The 18,060-nt window shown below is 35.8% G+C and overlaps 2 protein-coding genes and 1 non-coding gene across 6 annotated transcripts; 1 reads left to right on the top strand and 2 right to left on the bottom strand.

Moving 5' to 3' along the window:
* On the top strand, window positions 1-3,190 carry LOC136218148 (probable serine/threonine-protein kinase PBL28). 3 transcript variants are annotated; one of them, XR_010683649.1, is made up of 7 exons: window positions 1-373; window positions 483-670; window positions 888-1,086; window positions 1,164-1,327; window positions 1,491-1,595; window positions 2,418-2,536; window positions 2,628-2,765. XR_010683649.1 is itself a non-coding variant. In XM_066004908.1 (7 exons), exons 1-7 carry the CDS (start codon window positions 304-306, stop codon window positions 2,865-2,867), a joined length of 1,089 nt encoding a protein of 362 aa, XP_065860980.1. In that variant the 5' UTR covers window positions 4-303; the 3' UTR covers window positions 2,868-3,190. The 3 variants fall into 3 exon arrangements, 2 of the variants coding, with proteins under 2 accessions (XP_065860980.1, XP_065860981.1); XM_066004908.1 differs by having other exon boundaries at window positions 4-373; window positions 2,414-2,536; window positions 2,628-3,190; XM_066004909.1 differs by having other exon boundaries at window positions 4-373; window positions 455-670; window positions 2,414-2,536; window positions 2,628-3,190.
* Window positions 3,191-3,206: 16 nt separating this feature from the next.
* Window positions 3,207-5,677, bottom strand: LOC136218149 (GCN5-related N-acetyltransferase 5, chloroplastic). Of its 2 annotated transcripts, XM_066004910.1 has the most exons (3): window positions 4,958-5,676; window positions 3,967-4,287; window positions 3,207-3,488 (listed from the first exon to the last, which is right to left on the bottom strand). In XM_066004910.1, exons 1-2 carry the CDS (start codon window positions 5,605-5,607, stop codon window positions 4,005-4,007), a joined length of 933 nt encoding a protein of 310 aa, XP_065860982.1. In that variant the 5' UTR covers window positions 5,608-5,676; the 3' UTR covers window positions 3,207-3,488; window positions 3,967-4,004. The 2 variants fall into 2 exon arrangements, with proteins under 2 accessions (XP_065860982.1, XP_065860983.1); XM_066004911.1 differs by lacking the exon at window positions 3,967-4,287 and having other exon boundaries at window positions 4,958-5,677.
* A 5,259-nt stretch (window positions 5,678-10,936) lies between these two features.
* Window positions 10,937-11,030, bottom strand: TRNAY-GUA (transfer RNA tyrosine (anticodon GUA)). Its single transcript has 2 exons — window positions 10,994-11,030; window positions 10,937-10,972 (listed from the first exon to the last, which is right to left on the bottom strand). It is a non-coding gene; the product is annotated as a tRNA-Tyr (tRNA).
* Window positions 11,031-18,060: the final 7,030 nt, after the last annotated feature.

Below are 18,060 nucleotides of genomic sequence, written 5' to 3'. Positions count from 1 at the left end.
TCTAAAACTCCCAACTTCAAGTAGTTGAAATATGCAGTTGAGTATTCTCCTAATCTACCTTACCTTGCTCAATGCCTACTCATAAAGCTCATTCTCCTTCTTCCAGACAATACTTTATAATCTTTTCCCATTTTTTTCTATTTCCTTTTCCTGTACTGAAAAATCTAGAGCTTATTTTAATCTGCATATTCAAAATACATCTCAAGAAACGTTGTTTCTTTTCTGTTCTACACAATACAACTCATTCCACTTCATCCAATCCTCAAACACAAGTTATATTCATCTAGGGAGGGAACAACCACTATGCCATTTGGATTAGTTTCTGCGTGGAACAAACGCAGGCGCAGCAAGTCCCAGGATCACTCGGATCCTTGTATGTTTTTTCTCTTCTTCACCCTTATCATTTGATAGCATAAAACAAGCCCCTTACTTGTATTCTGTTGTAATTTCACAGTTGAATCATGTATCCATGTTCTTTCCAGGGGTTTATAAGCCTGTGGAGTTCTGGCAACTTGAGGATCAGACTCCCCAGACCACAAAAAGACACCATGGATCTTCAGTTTTCACTCTCAAGGAAATGGAAGAGGCAACCTGCTCTTTTCGCGATGACAATTTCATCGGAAAAGGAGGATTTGGCAAAGTTTACAGGGGCATTTTACGGTCAGGAGAGGTATACTCTTAAGGATTTATTTTTTCAATATCAACAAAATCATAATAACACTGAGAGTTACCCTTCGATAGAGTCACATATCAAACTAAAACATCCCAAACATATCACTAATTGAATAAAGTTCTTGCTTATAGAAAAGAAAATATAGAAGAGTTGGTAATCATCAAAACTAATTCTTTGTCGACCAACAAACTTTGTTCTCTTCTACCATATGAAGGTTGTGGCAATTAAGAAAATGCAGTTGCCATCATTTAAAGAAGCTGAAGGAGAAAGAGAGTTTCGGGTGGAAGTCGATATCCTCAGCAGACTTGCTCACCCAAATCTGGTTTCCTTGATAGGATATTGTGCTGATGGAAAGCAAAGGTTTCTAGTGTATGAATATCTGAAAAATGGGAATCTACAAGATCACTTAAACGGTTGGTATCACTCAAAATCCTATTCTAGACTCAAACTTATTACATTGTCAAATATAGTATTTGAAGCTGTTTTGTAGGAATTGGGGAAGCAAAAATGGATTGGCCAGTACGGCTGAAAGTTGCGATTGGAGCAGCAAGGGGACTAGCTTATCTCCATTCAAGTTGTGCTGTTGGGATACCAATTGTTCACAGAGATTTTAAATCTACCAATATTCTCCTAAGTACTAATTTTGATGCAAAGGTAGAAACAAAACTTGAGGTTTTTTTTATGATTTTTACTCGTATATTTGAATGTTGACTAGCATATGATTAAACTAGAGATCTCTCCTCAAAATTACAACTAACCAATAATTATAAGAAATAGCATAATGATGATCTATAACTATACTTCTTACTCTTTACAGATATCTGATTTTGGACTAGCCAAGTTGATGCCAGAGGGCCAGGATATGTTCGTGACAGCTAGGGTTCTTGGCACATTTGGCTATTTCGATCCAGAGTACACATCGGTAAGACAAATATTCTTGACTTCCTCATCACCATATGCTTTAAGAGCAGCAGGAATCATTGTTGCTTTGCTAACGATAACATAAATTCGTGGAATTGTAAGTAGGATATGCCTTGACAATTTAATATATGAGAAATAAAGTTGGCAAAAACTGAACATAGAATTCCAACAGATCAGTTTGTGTGTTTCTAAAATCCATAAAGCAGAATCCAACAAGATTATTACACTGCAAGTACTTCAACCTGTCAAGATATTCTAAATTCCACTTAAGCTTTCATTATGGTGGACTTGCAACTGCAATCTCAATGTTGCATGAACTTTATTAGCGTTCATTAGTTTCCAACAACGAAAAAAGTTGACTTTCGTTGCTCCACTGACCCTATTTTGAACCTAGCTAGAGACATAAATGATAATCATCCAACTTTTAAGCCATTAAAAACAATGCAAAACATATAATGCTGTTCTAAACAGATTAGTATATACTATAAAAAGGGCGGCCCGGTTCACTACGCGTCCCCGCTAAGCGAGTGACCTCTCGGTCACACGACAACAACTTTATCGTTGCGCCAAGGCTTGCCCTCAGATTAGTATATACTATATATTAAAAAAATCAAGCTAGTTCATTGTCGAATAGAAATAAGAAACTCAGAATTTATAACTACTAGCAACCATAGTTTATCACTTATATCACACCATGAGTATGCATGCGCCTTCGATCAAGTAAAAGTAGCATGTAGAATTTTTTTCGGATCCTAAATTTTTTACTTCTAGTTTGTGTAGAAAATGAGATGTAACTTTATGCTGATCTCTTTATGACAGACAGGGAAACTCACTTTACAAAGTGATGTATATGCATTTGGCGTGGTTCTTCTTGAGCTTTTGACAGGACGAAGAGCAGTGGACTTAAGCCAGGGTCCAGCTGATCAAAACCTTGTACTACAGGTAGGCGACAAAGTTTTCTTTTCAGGTTCAACGATATCGGAAGACTAAGGATGAAATTGACAGAGCTGTAAGTGAATGATTTTGTTTTCAGGTTAGACATATATTGAATGATCGGAAGAAGTTACGTAAGATAATAGATCCAGATCTAAGTAGGAATTCATTCACAATGGAATCAATAGCCATGTTTGCACATCTGGCGTCGCGGTGCGTCCGAATTGAAAGCAGTGAGAGACCCTCTATGATTGAATGTGTAAAGGAACTCCAAATGATAATATATACAAATTCAAAAGCCTTGGGAATGGGACTGCATTCATTCAAAATGACCCAATAGAGTTTGATGAGTTATCAGCGGACACAAACTGTATTACTGAAAAATAAGTGCTTTATTTATATTTTGTCGTTGAACTCTAGTACTACCATCATCAGTGATGATTTAGGAGGGTGATATGACGGCAAAGAACTTGAACCTCCAAAGAAGAAACTAAACATAGTTGGAAAGAAACATTCATTTGTATGTAACAGCCCAGTGTAGCATCAACATTTTTAAATCAGGATATACATTTTGGCTTTGAAAATTTATGTATTATATACTACTTAAAAGGAGATCTTTCTTTCCTTTTTTTAATTAAAAACAATGGTAATCTTCTCCCTGTGTGTTTTCGGCACCTAGTTTCAGAATACTTTTTTTCTTTTATTCTCTTCTCTTTGGAATTTATTTTCAAAGAGCTCTTGCTAGAATATTTCTGTTAAACCATATACATATACATGTACCGTGAAGTTTTCAGTGTCAATGAATGTAAGAAGTGAAAGTACCTGATGCAGATACCTGTAACACAAGAGGTCCTACAACAATAATGGAAAATTACAAGCTTGGTGACATCATACGATCAGAAGAACTTCCTAGCCATCATCAATCTGATTCTATGATCAACTTAACTGATCTGACAATATCCTGAAAAGTTGAAACCACCATTTTCAGTTAAAATAAGGAAATGAAACAGGCAAGATTCTGTCAGAAGTAGGAATTTCCGACGTTAGAATTGAGTACAGAATTAGGTTTAGGAAGAATTTAGAAGAAGAAGAGAGAGAAAATAGTACAGACTTTGAGAGGGAAAATAGTTGTTTGATAATATTTCATTAGTTCCCCACATTCCTTAAACATGACCTTAATATGCCATGTACAAACAGCTGGCACAATTTCCACTAAAAGACAAATTAAGGTTTCACCTAAAGTAACGATGACGCTAAAGGAAAGGAATTTAACAGAAAGCAATAACAGAATCAATCTAACACAAACAACAGCTTTAATCCTTCTACTTGTTTCTCTTATTTCTCCTGGTATACGTAACAGATTCATGTGTTCCTAAATGCAAAACAAAGAAATTATGACTTTCAAGAAGTGAATGAGAAAGGAGTGAATGGATATATACACATATAGTGGATGAGAGAAACTGCTAAGGCATGACATCTATGTATCCAATTGTGACGAAGTTTCCCTGTCAGAGCCCAAAAAATCAAGTTCTGAATAGCTTTTCAAGACTGGAAGTTTCTTGGACATCAAATGTTTGCGTCTCTGCAACATCAGTAGAACCAATATGCTATCTGTCTTAACGACACTGTATCCTGCTTTAGTATACATGTTAAAAGGGGCCAAATCAATCATTCTGCAATGCAGGTACACCTCTCTTGTGCAACCCATCTGAGAAATTAACTCCTCACTTGCCTTCAGAAGATTCCATCCAATGCCCTTCCTGGGAGTTCCACAGGCATACATACACACTCAGAAACGGATTCCAATTCAATAGATTTTACAGAAATGCTTTATGTTTGAAAGCCAGAACAGTATCCTAGATTCTTCTCACATAACAGTAAGTTACATATTACAAAAAAGTCAAACTAATGAAGCTGAATGATGATGATTATGGGTTGATAACAGTACCAAGTGCATACCATCTAGCCATAAAGGCCATCAACAGTTAATCAAGCTCTTATACTCACAAATTCTCTCATTTAGGCATATGAAGCTCTTAGGAGTTTCTCCAGACTAGATTCATTATTTGTCAGCATAGTTGGTTATTTGGTTTGAATCTCTATTGCCTCAGTTCATTTATGGTAATTGGGATAGGAAACAGAACAGAAATGAATTTAGAAAAATATGGTGAACCAAATTTAGAACCAGCGCCAGCATATCTACTTCAGATTCGAGATTTAAAATTGCCCTTCCATAAAAAAAAAAAGTAGCATAAAGTTGATTGTCATTTGACATTCTTAGCTTGCAACTACTTGGATAAACAGTTATTAAGAAACAGAAAAGGTTCTACCTCAAAAGAGAACTGTGAATTTAAACAATTCAATCGGCAATAAAATGACTCATTATGCACAAATTCAAGCGGAATATATATAAAAAAGAGAAAGACAAACCTACGAAGTGAGTCCTTAACAGTCATATTGCAAATGTAAGGAGAATTTTTGGGAGGAGTTGGTGTAGGAGGAGAAGCATTAGCACCTCTTTTATCAAAACAAACCTCGACGGTCCCAGCCAGACCCCCATCCTCTTCTTCATTTCCATTTTCCTCATCTTTCCCTCTGTAAAACCCAACAAGTGTAACAGCATAAGGCATCATACCTCTCCTCTCAATCAAGTACTGCTTCACCAAAAACCTCAACAAAGATACATATCCAACAGGAAGAAACATCGACTCGGCAAATGACTCGGCTAGCAATTTCACAGTGACATCGATCTCTTCGGACCTCATTACCCGAATAGACAAGGACCCAGTATCCAGTTGTTGATCATATTTAAAATTTTGGAGGGTATTAAGCTTTTGAAGCTCTTCGTTGGTCAAAAACTTGCGAGTTCTAAAAGATTCCTCGAGATTAGAATAGATATCTGAAGAAGTGATTTCTGATGTTGAAGGAGAAGTGTGAGAGGAGGAAAAGGACTTAACAAAGAAACTATTAGATTTGTGGAGAGGAAGTACTGTGTGAGTTTTATTTGAAGATGATAAAATGAAGGGTAGTCTTTGAGGATCTGAGTAGAGACTCAGAGAGAAAGTGAGTGCAGCAGCCATGGAAAGATTGGTTCCCTGTTCATTAGTTATCCCTTTAGTTTAGACTTTTTAGTTGCAGCGGTGGACAATAATTTCATGTTTTATTTTAGGGAAATTACAATCAAACGGAGACCTTTATATATTTAGACCAATTATTCAGATCATTACATCTATTTATTTGTGACTTTTTCAAAATGTCTTATATATATATAACAATTTAGAAATTTATTACTCTTTTTTTTTTTCTCTTCGTTTCTTTCTTAGTTTGCGAATTTAACACTCCGTTTTTAATTATCAACTCATATATACATAAAATCTTTCTTCCCTAGTGTGCTTCTAGGACATTTTGGAGGAATGATTAGCAAAATGTTCTAGAAGCACACTTCCTCCCTAATATGCTTCTAGGACATTTGGGAGAAAGTGTGCTTCCAGAACATTTGTTAAGAAGTTCATAAGCAAAAGGAACTACAACATTTGGTTTTCACCATCTTCATCACATCTCAATCACCCCTCACTGTGATTGATGTCTTTGTATTCAAGATAAACAAATCACTATGATTGATGTTTTGTATTCAACTTTCACAAAAATTAAGTCATTTTAGGAAAATAATGAAAAAAAGCTTCACAAAAGGCGAAACTGCAAAGTTTGCGAAGAGAAATACACCTGCAAAATGATGATTTTGCTTTGCAGAAAGAGAAACTGTGAAGTCTGCAAAGAGAAATATACCTAAAAATGATTATTTTGCTTCGCCAGAAAGCGAATCTGCAAAGTTTGTGAAGATAAATACAAGCTAAAAATGATGATTTTGCTTCGCAGGCTTCGTAAAATGTGAAGTAAAATTATTTTGTGAAATTTTCTGGAGAAAATACTACTTCAGAATATGATTTTGCTTCACAAAATGTGAAGCAAACTCGTTATACGAAGCCATTTTCTTGAAAGAGAAGAAGATGAAACATGGGAATATAGTAGATACTTACCTTATTTCTGTCTTTTGCCATTAAAATCAACAATAAACATATGATAAACGCAAAAGAACGTCGAATAACGATTCATTGGATTCGCACAAGAAGAAAGAAACAAAGACCCGAAAAAGAAACAAGAAGATGAAGAACCATGTCTTCACAAAAATAGAGAGACAAAGAGAGGAAGAAGAGACAGGATGATGAAAAATGGAGGTGATTCGCATAATATAAAAGAAGGGTGAAGATGAAGCGATGGACATGGAGAGGGAAGATGAAACGATGAAACCGATAGAAAGGAATGGAGAAATGAAATGTTTGGATATTTCGAGAAAATCGTAAATAAATAGTCTAAATATATAATAGTTTGGATAATTGGTCTAAATATATAAATCCACCGTCCATTTCACTCAATTTTATAATTTTTCCTTTATTTGAAGCGTAATACATCTCTTACACAAGTACTTATCTAATCACATTCCTTTACTCCATATGTCTCACTGGAATTTATTGGATATGTATAAATAGAGAGACTAGTTTTGTTACGTGTCAAACTACTCCCCACCTATAAAAAAAATGTGAGTGGTTTATTCAATATAACTGGATAATAATATGTGTTATGAAATGCCAATTGGACATAAATATAATGTCATTTTAAACTTTTAAAATTTTTGAACCAAGTAAGAGACAACACATGCATTAAACTTTTATTTTACTACTTATGCTTTACATTCATGGTTGTAAAAATCGGATCGGTTAAAGATTTGAAATAGATAAAGTATCAAAAATTTAAGTTTTAATTAATAAAATTTAAGGTATTTCGAAAGTACTATACGTGACCATAAAATCGTTTGGTGTTGTTATATCAAGTCACCAATTCCCACCCCTAGCCCCATGAAATGACAAAACTGCCCTTATTAGTTTTGATCTTTATAAATTTTTTTTCTCTCTACGAAACACGGGCGTATGGCTATCACATGCCTCACCACGTGGTGGAGCATGTGAACATCATGTCTCATCACGTCTCACGACGTGATGTTCACATGCCCACGTGTGATTTTTTTTTCAATTTTACATTTTAATTATTATTATTCTAAATAATTATAATTATTATAATTATTCTAAAAAATTCCAAATATTATAATTATTAACATTATAATTAAATAATCTGAGGCGTGATGTTCACATTCCCACGTGTGGATTTTTTTTTCCAGTTTTACATTTTGATTATTATTTTTCTAAACAATTATAAATATTATAATTATTCTAAAAAATTCTAAATATTATAATTATTAACATTATAAGTAAATAATATACGTGAAGTATCAAACATGTATTAAAATTGTCACACCCGACCCTAGACGACCTCAATCGGCATCGGACGTGAAATAGAAAGATCACAATCGACACTTATGAGTCTCCAATTTATCCCAATGTCATAATATCATATTATATTACAATTGAAATACCAAAGTTCTAACCATAATTCTAACAATAAGCAGTCAGCTTCCAAACCTCGCCTAAACGATCGATAACCTTCTCTATATCATGTACTTTCTCACCTAAAAACATTAAAACATTTAAAAAGGTGAGACAAAAATCTCAATAAGAAACTATCAGCTATAAAAACCAACTTTACTTAACATAGCTACATATATACATTTATAAAGGGATTTAATCAAAACCTTATAAAATATACTCAAAACTTTAAATGTTTTTATCAAACCAACTTGTAATCAAATAAGTGTTTTATCAAACCAACTCATATTTAATCAAACGTAAAACCTTATATCAAAATCAATCATAACCGAAAACATAATCCAAATAAACTTAAAACATTGTATCCATCCTCGAGTTTCTCCCCTTAAGTATCAATCCATAACCACATAAATAATCGAGACGTCTCTTAACATTGCCTATCTCATATGGTCTTACCCAACACTTCGCTGCCATACCCAATAGGTCTTAAAACTGTGTACACATGCCATGTCCCTCACTGAACATGGTCTTCAAATATAAAACCACCGATCCGGATAACTCTCGATGGATATAAAATCATAAAATCATAACGTACCAAATTTCCTTTCACAATCAAATTCCAAACTATTTCATAACCATAAATTATTTGGCTTCAATTAGCCCTTTTATACCATAAAAAATCATATTTGGACTTCAATCCAAAATAATAACAACAATAACCGCAACAGATTTCTCAATCCAAAAACAATTCGTAAGAAATCATCAAATTCATTTTGTTCAATATGGATATATATTGAAACCAAAAACATATATGTATATATGTAAATCAACCAAATTAAATCTTAAATCAACATAATCAAGTAAAATCTAAAATTCACATAGAAGCATAGTCAATAGCTTCATTTGAACCATAATTTCACAATAAAAAGTAAAATCGTGAAAAACCCCAATTTTATAAAATACTTGTATAACCTTAAAATATCAATTTTTGAAACTTCATTGATTACATTGATTATATATATATCTGTATATATAAAACTCAAAATATAGTTGATAGTTACTTACCTTGGCTGCTAATCGAAGAAAATACATCCGATCGATTCGCCGCTAAATTCTGTCTAAGACGTTTCCCTCCAAATACTTCCGAAACTCAAAAACTCTTTGGTTAGGACTTAGATCTATATATAAGGATGCTATGGTTCCAATTTCGAGTGATTCGGACGGTCGAATCTCCGTAAATCAAAGAAACGATGGAGAAACGGTTCAGAGAAACGGATAATAAATATAAATTAAAAAAAAGGAAAAAGAAAAAGAAAGAAAATTGATAATGATCACCGCCTCGTATTTGATTGAGATATATATCTCAAACTTGGCGAATATCCCGTTTGATCCTTTATCTTTATATAATCTTTTAAAATTATCCTAAACTTTTAATTTACACATAAAAACATCGACTTAACTCCAAACTTTTCCTATAGCACCAAATTAATATCATATACCCAATAATTATAATATATACTAATATCAAGATATAAATTCTAGAAATTTAGACACGGACGTGACAAAAATGTGTTAAAAACAATAAGTTCTAAAGAATTCTAAATATTAACAAATTACAACAAGCCAATTCGTTCGGTTCCATTACTCAATGAATCGGTGTGTGATAGATTTAAGAAAGACTGTTCACATGCTCACGTGTGAATTTATTTTTCCAATTTTACATTTTAATTATTATTATTCCATGGAACCGGACGAATTGACTTGTTGTAATTTTTTAATATTTAGAATTGTTTAGAACTTATTGTTTTTAGGGTTAAGGTGCAAAAATACCCCTAACATTTTGAGTCAGGAGCAATTTTACCCCTAACGTCTAAAATGGTACAATTTTGTCCATAATGTTGGAAGCCAAGAACAATTTTACCCCTAACGTTGATAAATTGGGTCAATTTGAGAAATAATTCATCAAAGTATTTTCTCGGTCATGAATTTTGTCATCTACACTTCACACATGCGTTATTTTATCAGTAACAAATCACAAACATATGTTGGGATGTGAAAAAAATAAGAAAAAAATATTCAAAATATACTATCTTTTATACGAATTAGAGTAAAAAATTTAAAAAATTCACCGAATTTATAAATATTAATCTCCAATTTTATTATTAAATTATAAAAAACATTATATCATTTTTTTAGAACAAATTGATATGCAATTGGTGCAAAATAAAGAAAAAAATGATTGTATTTTATAATAGTGTCTGAAATTGATCCAATTTATCAATGCTACGGGTAAAATTGCTCCTGGCTACAAACATTAGGGGTAAAATTGTACCATTTTAGACGTTAGGGGTAAAATTGCTCATGATCCAAAACGTTAGGGGTATTTTTACACTTTAACCCTTGTTTTTAACACATTTTAATACATATTTGATACTTCATATATATTATTTAATTATAATGTTAATAATTATAATATTTAGAATTTTTTAGAATAATTATAATTGTTTAGAATAATAATAATTAAAATATAAAATTGGAAAAAAAAATTCATACGTGGGCATGTGAACAATATGCCTCCACCAGTGGTGGAGGCATAATGTTCACATGCCCCGATACTGAAAATTTGATATTTTAAAAATCATTCGATTTTACTATAAACAACCATAAATAAATAAAAATTCGAACAAAATTACGTATCATTAGTCATTTCCCATGTTTTTTCTTTACCAAATTAGTCCGGATTAGATTTTAGAGAATTTTGAGGTTTTGGAAATTTGAGAGGATTTGGGAATTTGAAAAAATTAGTGAATTTGTTGCAAGGGTAATTTCATCTTTTCATGGGGCTATGGGGTGGGAAATCATGGCTTGTTTTACTAATCCACAAAAAAAAAACCATGAAAAATTCAAAAAATCCGACCTGCCGGATTCGAACCAGCGACCTAAGGATTACATCCAGGTTATACACCTACTACAGTCCTCCGCTCTACCAACTGAGCTAAGGTCGGTTGATGTATTTTATAATAGTGTCTGAAATTGATCCAATTTATCAATGTTAGGGGTAAAATTGCTCCTGGCTACAAACATTAGGGGTAAAATTGCACCATTTTAGATGTTAGGGGTAAAATTGCTCATGATCCAAAATGTTAGGGGTATTTTTACACTTTAACTCTTGTTTTTAACACATTTTAATACATATTTGATACTTCATATAAATTATTTAATTATAATGTTAATAATTATAATATTTAGAATTTTTTAGAATAATTATAACAATTATAATTGTTTAGAATAATAATAATTAAAATATAAAATTGGAAAAAAAATTCATACGTGGGCATGTGAACAATATGCCTCCACCACTAGTGGAGGCGTATGAACATCATGTTGAAACACTTTTCCACATAATTTTGATTTGACAAAATTGTTTAAGTACAATTGAAATACATATTCTAAACACACTAAGTTTAAATGTTTTGATTTATTCTACTAATGTGTTTGTTCAAATGTTGAGTTAAATTGTTTATAAGACACAAGAATTAAAAGGCCCAACCCAATACAAGTGTCAAAGCCCAAGTCAAACAACTCAGTACAAGTCGGCCCGCGTTTGTCAAAACGTTGTCGTTTTGGACAAAACGCAACTCAGTGAAAGAAGGATCTAGAAGACCTTCGGGAACAACTTCAAGATGAAGCTGCTGAGTAGACTCGACAAACGTACAAGACAGCAGCTGGCTAAGGAAAACTTCCAGACAAAGTATTTCCTCTTTGGGTAAAGATCAGACGACACAGTATGCTGTCCAGTTGACTTTACCATAAAAGGAGAGACAGTCTGCTGAGCTGACCGAAAACAGAAGATACACTAATCTGATTGGCCGAGAGTTCTGAGCAAGTCAGGATGACAACGACAGGAAGCCGTTTCCCTCCAACGGTTATTTCGAAATTCGAAATGACCGATGCCCAGACGTCTCTATAAATAGAGTGCCATCAGAAGCTTTCAACTTACAGAACTTGATCAAGCCATTACGCTGACCAAATCTCTACGCAAAGTTCTGCAAGCAAAAAGCAAAGCAATCTTACACTACATTCAATATCTTTTGTGTAAAAGTCTAGAGTGATTATTTAATCATCTAAGGTGTCTTAGCAAATCATTGTTTAGGACAAACACTTATCATTTCTAGAGATTAGAAAGGAGAGGCTGAGTACTCGGTTATAGTACTCAGCAAGAGATTAGGATTGAGTAGAGGTATAGAGGAAGGTACTCTTGTTATACTCAGTTGCTAAGATTGTAAAAGGTTTGAGGCTCTACCTTTAAAGAGCTCAGTAGAAGATTTGAAATCTCGGAACGTGTTCCGGGGATAGGACGTAGGCTTAGAAGAAGCCGAACTTGGATAAATCTGCTGAGTAACGTATTTCTTACCTTAAACTCCTTATATATATTGCTTGCTTAAATAACCAAAACTGACCAAGTAAAAAAGGTCAAGCTGAGTTGTGCGCATCGAACATCTGAGCTCAAGAATAGACTTTAAGTGCTATCTCCTGACTCAAGTCAAGAAACTGACCTAGTCACCAGTTGACTAACCCAGTATCTTACTGATCACTCAGCGCCGCTGTTAAAAGCTTTTCTCTTAAGAAAAGAAGTTTGCCCAAACTTAAGAAAAAGTTTAAATAGTTCCTAACCCCCCCCCCCCTTGGAACTATACTTGCACTGTTATAAGGGACCAACAAGTGGTATCAGAGCCTAAAAGCTCTCTGTAAAAGGTCTAACAACCTTAAGCTGATCCCTACCATGGGCGAAAATAGTACTCGGTTTCTCCCAGGAAACCAAACAACTCAAATACTGCCTGAGGGGCTGTCCATCACTCGGCCTCCCCTATTCTTCGGGTCTAACTATACCTTCTGGAAGAATAGGATGAAAAATTTCATTCAGGCTACAAATATGAGTGCCTGGCTATCTATAGTTCAAGGCTCATTTGTATCTGTCGAAGTTGTGGCTGGCCAAACAGTTGTAAAAGCTGAGGCCAAATGGACAGAGGATGATCTTAAGAAGCTTCAAAATCACGCTTCGGCTATCAATATGCTTCACTGTGCGCTCGATGCTGTAGAATATAATAAAATCTCAGGTTGTGAGTCGGTGCAATAGATCTGGAAAAAGCTGGAAGTCACCTACGAGGGAACCAATAAAGTAAAGGAGTCAAAAGTGAATCAGCAGATGAGACTGTACGAGCTGTTTGAGATGAACAATGATGAGGGCATCTCAGACATGAATGCAAGGTTTACCAACATCATTAATGAGCTCAAGAGACTTGGGAAAATCTTCACTGAGGAAGAACAAGTCAAAAAGATACTCAGGAGTCTTCCTAAAGACTAGCAAGCAAAGAAGACAGCTGTTGAGGAAGCTCAGGATTTAACCACCTACAAATATGACGAACTCATCGGCTCGTTGCTGACCCATGAGATATCTATGAAAAACTTCGAGGTGAAGGAAAAATCTGAAGACAAGAAGCAGAAATCTCTTGTTATGAAAGCTGACTCCACTGACGGGAGCTCAACTGATGATGAGGAGATGGCTATGTTCACAAGGAAGATGAAAAGGCTGTTCAGGAAGAATGACAAATATTCTAAGAAGCCTTACAGAAAGTTTGATAAGTATAAGGCTGACTCAAGCGACAGGAAATACAAAAAGGACAGCTCAAAGCCCATTACATGCTTTGAGTGCCATCAAACCGGCCATATTAAGTCAAGCTGCCCCACACTGAGGAAAGACAAGAAGAGTGGCAAAAAGGCAATGGTGGCTACATGGAACGACAGTGATGAGTCTTCATCTACAGAAACTGAAGCCACCGAGTCAGTGAAGATATGCTTCATGGCTGACGAACTTGCTGAGCCGTGCGGTTCTGAGCATGCTGACCTATCCATCGCATCAGATGACGAGGAGCAATCAAATGAGGTAATTACTCTTCCCCAGCTCAGAAACGATATGGTTAATGCCCTGAGTGATCTCTACACACTTGTCAAGAAGTGTAATAAGAAAGTTAGAGCACTCAGCAGGCGCTGTGATGAAGTGGAAGAGGTCAAACTGAGTGACCTCAGATTCCTTCTTCAGGACAATTCAACTCTGCATGATAACATGAAGATCATACATGAGTCTGTCTCTGAAGTCCAATCAGTTTCAAAGAAACTGAGAAAGGACGTCACAACCATCCAGAACCAACTAATGGTTGCAAATAAAAGAAACATCCCTCTGAGAACTCAGTACCAAGGTACTCGGCAGAGATGGAATCCCCAGCGAAAAGTCCAGTGTGACTTTTGTGGGAAGAAAGGACACACCACTAAGGTGTGCTGGCACGCTCAGCACTGGGGTGCTGACAAGTCAGTGAAACATCCTAAACAGAAGGTCAGCTGTGACTTCTGTGGAAAGAATGGCCATACTGTCCAAGTATGTCGCCATAAAATAAAATATGATGCTTTACCTGTTGCACCTAACAAGCAAGGACCCAAAAAGAATTGGGTACCTAAAAGTAACTAGTTACAATGCAGGTAAGCCTGAGATGTGCCGAGAAGTCAAAGATGTGGTATATTGACAGCGTATGCTCGAGGCATATGACTGGTGATGAAACTCAGTTCATCACGTTTGAGCGTAAACGAGGAGGAAGTGTAAGTTTTGGAGACAACAAGAAGGGTAAGATAGTAGGGTCAGGAACCATTGGAGGTAATCCTACTATTGAATCTGTCTCCCTAGTCAGCGGACTCAAATATAACTTACTCAGCGTAGCTCAGCTATGTGACAATGGGAGAAAAGTTATATTTGATGCTTCTGGATGTAAAATATACGAGGGTAAAACAAATGAGTTAATCTTAACTGCCCCTCGCATAGATAATGTCTTTATGCTAGACTTAGAGAAAAAGTTTTCAAAAACTGTGTGCTTAGTATGAAAGGAAGAGAATTCCTGGCTATGGCACAAGAGACTTGGTCATGTAAGCATGGACCTCCTGGCCAAACTAGCAAGAAAGCAATTGGTTGAGGGACTGCCTGAACTTAAATTTGAAAAAGATCAATTATGCCACGCTTGCCAAGCTGGAAAACAAACCAAACAATCTTTTCACAGCAAAAATATTGTCTCAACTAAGCGTCCGTTAGAGTTACTACACTTGGATCTTTTCTGTCCAGTCCAGCCACTGAGTCTGGGTGGAAGAAGATTTTCCTTGGTCATTGTAGATGACTTCTCTCGGTACACGTGGGTTATCTTGCTGACCAGCAAGGATGAGACCTTTGAGACATTTTCAAATTTGGTTAGAAAAATTGAAAATGATAAAGACCTAAAATTAGCTCACATCCGTAGCGATAATGGTGGAGAATTCAAAAACCAAAAGTTTATTGAATTCTGTGAAGCCAGCGGCATTGACCATAATTTTTCTGCTCCTAGAACACCTCAACAAAATGGGGTTGTTGAAAGGAAGAACAGAACTCTGGTTGAAATAGCCAGGACAATGCTGGATGAGCATAGGCTTCCAAAGTATTTTTGGGGAGAGGTTGTTAACACAGCGTGCTATATTCTTAATAGGGCTCCAGTTAGACCTATATTAAAGAAAACCCCCTATGAACTTTGGAAAGGACGAAAGCCCAACATTGGATACTTTCGTGCCTTTGGCTGTAAATGTTTTATTTTAAATACCAAAGATAGCTTAGCAAAGTTTGACTCAAAAGCTGATGAGGCTATCTTTTTGGGCTACTCAACAAACAGCAAAGCATACAGAGTTTTTAATAAGCGAACTCAAGTTCTAGAAGAGTCAGTACATGTGGAGTTCGACGAAACTAACCCTGCAGGTAGATACCAGCCGCTGACCGAAGATGATCCACACTCAGTAACCGCTGACCAAGAACCAGCTACTGAGTCATTCACGAAAAGGCTGACCAAGAGTAAGAGTGAACCTAAGATTACTTTTACTGACCCATCTACTTCTGCAGAGATTGTTGAAACACAGACAGCACAAGACATAAATCTACCTAAAGAGATAAGGATTCTAAGAGGGCACTCAGAAAGTGCAATCCTTGATTCTGCTGGGAATACCCTGGTGATGAGGAATCAACTTAGGAAGTACCTCAGCAATGTAGCCTTCGTCTCAGTATAGGAACCTAAGAACTTCGCTGATGCTGAGGAAGATGAATTATGGATGAACGCAATACAAGAGGATCTCGATCAATTCAGAAGAAACGATGTATGGGAGCTAGTGCCTCATCCAAAGAGTCAAAAGACCATTGGAACAAGATGGGTCTTCAGGAACAAGATGGATGAACAAGGGAATGTAGTCAGGAACAAAGCAAGGCTTGTAGCTCAGGGCTACAGTCAGCAAGAAGGTATTGACTACGGTGAGACCTTTGCCCCCAGTGGCAAGGCTAGAAGCTATTAGGATATTATGTGCATATGCATCTTACATGAACTTTAAATTATTCCAAATGGATGTCAAAAGTGCATTTCTTAATGGAGTTATAAACGAGGAGGTTTATGTTAATCAACCTCCAGGTTTTGAGGACCCTAAATTCCCAAACTATGTTTACAAACTCAAAAAGGCTATGTACGGCCTCAAGCAAGCACCACGTGCTTGGTATGAGAGGCTGACCAGTTTCCTGCTGACTAGAAATTATGTCAGGGGCAAAGCTGATACAACCTTATTCATTAAGAGAAAGGGTAAAGATACCCTGCTGGCCCAAATTTATGTTGATGATATAATATTTGGTGCAACTAATGAATCAATATGCAAGGAGTTTAGCAAACAAATGCAGACTGAGTTTGAAATATCCATGATGGGAGAACTCAACTTCTTCCTCGGTCTTCAAATTAAACAAGGAAAGAATGGCATCTTCATCAGTCAAGCCAAATATGCCAAGGAGATATTAAAGAAATATGATTTGGAAAATTGCAAGCCAATATCCACTCCTATGGGCACTGACACTGTCCTATGCGCTGACGAGAATGGTAAGTCAGTAGACAGCAAATTATATCGAGGTATGATAGGCTCTCTACTTTACTTAACAGCAAGCAGACCGGATATTCAGTTCTCAGTATGCTACTGTGCTAGATATCAATCTAACACTAAGGAATCTCATTACATTGCTGTAAAAAGAATCCTTAGATATTTGCAAAGCTCAGTGAACGCAGGTTTATGGTATCCCAATACTCATGATTTCACACTCATCGGATACACTGACGCTGACTATGGACGGGATAAGCTAGAACGTAAAAGCACCTCTGGAGGATGTCACTTCTTAAGAAGCTGTCTTGTATCCTGGTTCAGCAAAAAGCAGGCGTCAGTAGCCTTGTCTACCACTGAAGCTGAGTACATTGCTGCTGGTCACTGTGTTGCTCAAGTCCTATGGATTAAGCAACAGCTTGAAGACTATGGTGTTCAAACAAAGACAATTGAAGTCAAATATGACAACAAAAGTGCAATTGATCTTTCAAAGAACCCAATTCAACACAGCAGAATGAAGCATGTCAGCATCAGACATCACTTCATTAGAGACCATGTACTCAAAGGTGAGATAAAGCTAACCTTTGTCCCAACGGACGAGCAGCTTGCGGATATCTTCACGAAGCCACTGGCCCGTGAGCAGTTCAGCATACTGAGAGAAGTTGTTGGTATGTTTAATCCTCTTCAGTAAATTCCTGAACTAAATGAATATGCATGCTGAGTGAATTACTATGCTGAATGATTGTTTTTGTTGTGTGCTCATTGAAATTAATTGAACAGCAAATACTGAGTAAACCTGCACACTGAGTAAGTTAGTTTTAAACTTAGAAATCATTCGTTTATGCAATACTGGCCACTCAGAATATCAAACGCTTAGTATTCTAAATGCTGAGTGTTAGATCCATTAGAATAAATGCAATAGCACGCGTATAGCCTCTAGGATGACGTATACGCCGTATGTGTCATAAATGCCAGGATCTTTGTCGGTTGACAATCCCAAGGCAAAACTGACACATGGATTCGATAAAATCCACACCACACCTCACCTCTATAAATAATGGGTAATTC

The sequence above is a fragment of the Euphorbia lathyris genome, chromosome 2 (genome assembly GCF_963576675.1).
Source record: "Euphorbia lathyris chromosome 2, ddEupLath1.1, whole genome shotgun sequence".
NCBI classification, from domain to species: domain Eukaryota; kingdom Viridiplantae; phylum Streptophyta; class Magnoliopsida; order Malpighiales; family Euphorbiaceae; genus Euphorbia; species Euphorbia lathyris.
Note: the sequence above shows the minus strand (reverse complement) of the source record. Positions and strands in the feature narration are given on the sequence as shown.